Here is a 5,655-nt window from a genome sequence, read left to right as displayed (position 1 = left end):
AATTGTTAATTTGCAGAATTGAAGACTTAAGAATTTTTTCCAAGTCATGTAAGATTTGTAAAGCAATGAGGATGATCAGAAAATTGTACTGAAATCAAAATACTTAGATTTTAGTGTCACTTTTATCATATGCCTTCAGGCACCCTGGCACTCTGGAAAGAACCTGGGCTGCCATGCTCGTTTGAATATCAATTATGTTCCTAACAGGCCATTTGTATTAAGCTGCACTGTTATATATATTTCAGGATTGAACTCAGGATTAAATGAGATGAAATATTGTCTTCGGATAAGTTCATTAGAAGCAGAGCCTGAATTGGAAATTGTTTATCCATAATTGATTGAGAAAACCAGGTTGAGATGGGAAAAGGCTAAGCATAAACGTGCCAGCTAGTGGAGTCTTTATCCAGCCTGACCTCATGGGAGCTCTGGAGCATGAATTGCATCACAGGATTGATCCTTTCCACACTGAGGCAAGGGGGCCAGAATGCTGATCTGTTGTATGTAAGAAAAACGTCGTCACTGGCTGTGGTGTTTCTTGGGGTAGAGGTATACTCTACTGGACAATGATGACTCTCATTGGCAGAGGTCGATTTTCTAGGGAAAGGGGCAACTGTGAGCTGAGAGTAGCTAACATTCCCAATAGTGATAGCGACAGGAGACAGACAAATTCCTAGGCAGACATGGACAGATCCCTGGTGAAACCCAGCCTTCCTCCCAAGGACAGTTCAAAGCCTTAAAACCGAGCTGCCAGTTCCGGATAGAGTACATAACTGTCAGTTCCGGATAGAGTACATAACTTGAATCCCCTCTCTTACCCACTCTCTTATGATTGGTTCCTTCTGGATGATGCCTTTTAACCAATCAAATGGTGCTTTTTCCAAGACCACCTATGGACCAATCAGCATACACTCCCCCATTCTAAGCCCCTAAAAACACTCGGCCTTAGCCTCCCAGAGGGCTACACACTTTGGGTTCCGTCTTGCTTTCCAGAGGTTTCCTGTCACTCAGTAAAATTCTCCTCTGCCTTGCTCACTCTCTTGGTGTCTGCTTACCTCATTCCTCTTGGCCAGTGGGACAAGAATCTGGAACCCACTGAACTGTGGGAGTGAAAAGAGCTGTAACACCCTCTCCCACTCGCTGAACTACTGGAGCGGAAAAGCCTCTGGATGCCATTTCCTCCCGCTCTCCGAACTACAGGACGAAAAAAGCCATGACAGTAGCTGGGGATGGCGACACTGTCCTGGGAAAGGGGGTCTTGGCTGGGCACAAGCAGTGTTCACTATTAACTTGGAACTCACCTGGCATGTGGGCAGCATTCAAGAAATAATAGACTTTGTAATTATATTCTGAATTTTAATTTCATTCTCTATTTTAAGGAGTTTATATAGCTGGCTTTACCGATCTTGAAGAGTTCAAATAATGTTAGGTTAAAGCACTTCTTTTTTTTTTTTTGCACTTATCACATGTAGTGATTTTATTTTTTATATGTTTTTATTTTTTTCCTTATTTCTTCTTAAAAAAACAGGATACATGTGAAGAACATGCAGTTTATTACGTAGGTATACATGTGCCATGGTGGTTTCCTGCACCTATTGACCGGTCCTCTAGGTTCCCTCAGGTTAAAGCACTTCTTAACAGAAAGCATCTAAATAAAGGTAAGGAAATATTACTCAAAGCTAAAACTCAAGGTATTTTAAGAATAATGACTAAGGCAACAGTATATTATCTTACTTCCTTTTGGGAATGATAACATGACATTCTGTTCATCCCTTTGTATTGAGGTAGAAATGACTCTGATGGTTCACAGTTCATGACTCTGGGCTTCCATGTGTAGAAAGAACAACAGAAAGAGATCCCATCTCTACTTATACATGATTAATGCTATTTTGTTATTAATTTGTATTTAAGAATGGAGGACTGGGTAGCAGGATGGACTTCTCATATCACTGTGCCCATGTTCCCCACAATGTTTCTTCTTGAATGGGGTGCCTGGCCAGTGGTGTGGGTATGTGGGTATACCATGTGATTTGGCAGGCTTCTTTTCAGGATGAATGAACAGGGAAGTGGTAATTAAGTTGCTCCTCTTTGTTCCTTGCACCTAATATCGTTGAAGATGGCCTAATTCTGTCAACCACTCATAATAAAACTGCAGTAATCTCAGTGGTGCATTTAAACTCTTGTGAAAGTTAAATACTGAAGTAAAAGCTGGCTAACTATGCCTATCACAAGTACAGAAGCAGGATGGTGAGAACGGAGGGAGGCTAGTGCAGCTATTCCATGTGTGGACCTTCACTATGTTCTCTTGTGTTCTGTTCTTCCCATTGTCCATCACCTACTCTCTTTCTCAACCCGGAACCTCTCCAGGGTCTCACCCAGTAGGTTCCCTTCACTTGCATTTCCACTGCAATCTTCTCATAGTTCAGTCTGGGCTGACTTCTCCCGGCTGTCTGTTTCATCCATCAGTGTGCTCACATCTACTTTTCATTTCATGGGAATTGTGATAGTTTTCATCTTTTCATTATTACTTTTACCATTATGGATTCAAGTCATTCTTTTTATACTTCTAAATTTTATTTCAGTGGGAATATTGGAACGATAAGAGGAGAATACATGTGCTTAGTTAGGAATTTTGAATCAGGAGCACATCCTAGTAACATTTAAATTTTCAAACTGGCTATATGATTTTGTCTTTCACGTAAATCTATAGGCAGAATCAAGGAATAGATCAGAAGTGCAAGGGAGAACTGATTTCAGGCTGGCACAGGTGAACAGAGTACAAAGAAAGGAGGGACTTTGTTCTGACCTTGTGAAAAGAATCCTTGTTGGCCAGATTCTCATTTCACCTGAGATTTCTCTCCTCATTTGGTTTTTTTATTTTTTAGGATGCAATGATCTCTATGCTAAAATAAGTTGGATGAAGATGGTTTCTCATTCAAGAGTTTCATCTTTTTAGGCCACAGAGTCGACCGCTCCAGTTCAATACAGTCTGTCTCCCACCCACAGGGGACTGCTGCTCACCTAGCTCTGTTGAGTGTCACTGTCAATCTCTCCCAAATCTACTATACCTCCCACAAGGTCCTCTCATGTCTTGTCTGCTGGTTGCACTCCTCCCAACTTTCTGAGTTAACACAGGTTGATTTTACTTTTCTTTTCCTAACTCTTCCCAGGAGTATTTATTTGTTATATTTTCTTACACTCATCATTCCACTCAAGTTTCTCCATAGATAGGCCTCTGTTAATGTTCTTTTTAGTGTGAGATATAATTTGGCACAATATATCAGTCTATAGGAGCTTTGACAATTGAAACAGGACTCCTTTTAAACATGAAGTACCTAAGTTGTTTTTTCCTAGAGTTACAAATATCAAAGTTGTTGACCTGAAACCAAGGGGCCTCTTTCACATTTTCGTTTAACAAAAAAATCTTGCTTATTTGTTTGCTTTGATTAATTAATTATAATGACATGTGATCCATGCTGATTTTAAGTATGAGACTCTGGTCTAATTTGTTTATTCTTTTAAGAATCAAATAAAGGAATAATCTCTTTCACCCACTGTAATGCTCACATTCAGAAACACAGGCCCATATGAAGCTGAGGCCAGACTGAGGCAACTGATCACCTCCCCTCTCCTTGATGAATGATTTTACAAAATAATATAGAATGTCTCAATGGTATTCCGAAGTCTAGAATGTTGTCTTCTGTGACTAATTGCTCAGTAAAGTAAATTAGTCTTCTATTTTTACATTACTCTCATTTCTCATGTATTTAGGATTAAAACCATGTACTCTACAGAAGGTGACATCACCGATTTGGGAAGAAAGAAATACTTTCTGTTGGTTTTGATACCACATTTCTCAAATGAGAAGCAAACAGTTTGCTTCCTTGGATCCGTGGTTTCGCCTGTGGCCTTCAGGGGGCAGCGTTGCACTAAGGAGGCATCTGTGTTCATTGCAGATCATCCTCATCCAATGAGCCTCCTCCCTGCCGCTGGCTGATGTGGCTCACTGATGTCTGTGTAGATAGGGAGCTGTGATGAGAACAAGAGGTCAGAACACATCTAGGCTCCTTAAGAGAAAGCCTTTCTTTAACTGTTTTTGAAACGCTTCAAAGGCAGAGACTTGTCCAGCCTAACCTCCCCGCTGCCCCTATCTCCTGAGGCTCAGGGCCCTTGGCTTCTGTCCGCCCTGCTCAGGGTCCTCCAGCGTTGCCACTCCTCAGCCATGCTCCTGCTGCTCGTCCCAGTGCTCGAGGTGATTTTTACCCTGGGTGAGTAACATTCCATTACCTTTCTTCCTTTTGTAAATGTGACTGTGTTGTAATTTTCTCTGAATAGAGACATCTTTTCTTCATAGCAAAGTCTGCGCTGCTTTTACTTACACAGCGTTCGTGTTGCAGGAGGAACCAGAGCCCAGTCTGTGACCCAGCTTGACAGCCAAGTCTCTGTCTCTGAAGGAGTCCCTGTGCTGCTGAGGTGCAATTACTCATCGTCTTTTTCACCAAATCTCTTCTGGTACGTGCAATACCCCAACCAAGGTCTCCAGCTTCTCCTGAAGTACACATCAGGGACCACCCTGGTTAAAGGCATCAACGGTTTCGAGGCTGAATTTAAAAAGAGTGAAACCTCCTTCCACCTGACGAAAGCCTCAGCCCATGTGAGCGACGCGGCTGAGTACTTCTGTGCTGTGAATGACACAGTGCCTGAGACTGCAGGGCAGCTGAACACAAACCTCCTGAGATACTGAGACTTTCTGTGACTCGAGAACTCAACCTTGAAGTCTGTTTTATAATATTAAATAGCAATTCCAAGTTTCTGATGCTTATTGATGTATGCTGTATCTTTTCCATCTATTTATTTTTAAACTATCTGTGACTTTAAAATGTGTTTCCTGTAGGTAGCATAAAAGAGCATCTTTTCTTTTTATCTACTTTGTTAATCTCTGTTTTTGCATTGTGAAGTTTAGATAATTAAAATTGAATATAAATATCAATCAGGTTGGATTTAAGTATATTTCATTATTGTGTTTCACCCATGTTCTGTTTTTTGTTCTTTTTTTCTGACTCTTTTGGATTATTTAAATACTTTTCAATTTACATTTTAATTTATCTATGAACTTTTTGGCTATAACTCTGTACTTTTTGAGTAGTTGCTCTGGAGATGGCAATGTACATGCCTAAATATCCCGGGTCTTATGTGAGCAGATACTGTACCTCCTTATGTGAAATGTCGAAATTTTACACAATGTCCCTTTATCTACCAACACTAAAGTTTGTTATTGTTGTTCATATGTATTAGTCACATACATTGAAAACTTCACCAGGCCTGGCACAGTGGCTCATGTTTGTAATCCCAACACTTTGGGAGGCAGAGGTGGGAGGATTGCTTGAACTCAGGGGTTTGAGACCAGCCTGAGCAACAAAGTGAGACTCCATGTCTATGAAGTATAAAAGAAATTAGCCGGTTATGGTGGCACTCACTTGTAGCCTCAACTACTCGGCAAGTTGAAGCAGTATGATAGCTTGAGCCCAAGAGTTCAAGGCTGCAGTTAGCTACGACAATGCCACTGTATTCCAGCCTAGGCAATAGAGCGAGATCCTTGTCTCAATTTTTTTAAAATCACAATATATAGAAAACTTTACCATACAATGTTATAATTTT

The 5,655-nt window shown here is 40.8% G+C and overlaps 1 gene segment (V, D, J or C); it reads left to right on the top strand.

The window, feature by feature from the left end:
• Window positions 1-3,953: 3,953 nt before the first annotated feature.
• Window positions 3,954-4,841, top strand: LOC126958349 (T cell receptor alpha variable 8-2-like). The segment is given in 2 exon segments: window positions 3,954-4,265; window positions 4,395-4,841. Coding segments are annotated over 2 exon segments (393 nt in total).
• Window positions 4,842-5,655: the final 814 nt, after the last annotated feature.

This window comes from Macaca thibetana, chromosome 7, assembly GCF_024542745.1.
Source record: "Macaca thibetana thibetana isolate TM-01 chromosome 7, ASM2454274v1, whole genome shotgun sequence".
In the NCBI taxonomy this organism is placed as follows: Eukaryota; Metazoa; Chordata; class Mammalia; order Primates; family Cercopithecidae; genus Macaca; species Macaca thibetana.
Note: the sequence above shows the minus strand (reverse complement) of the source record. Positions and strands in the feature narration are given on the sequence as shown.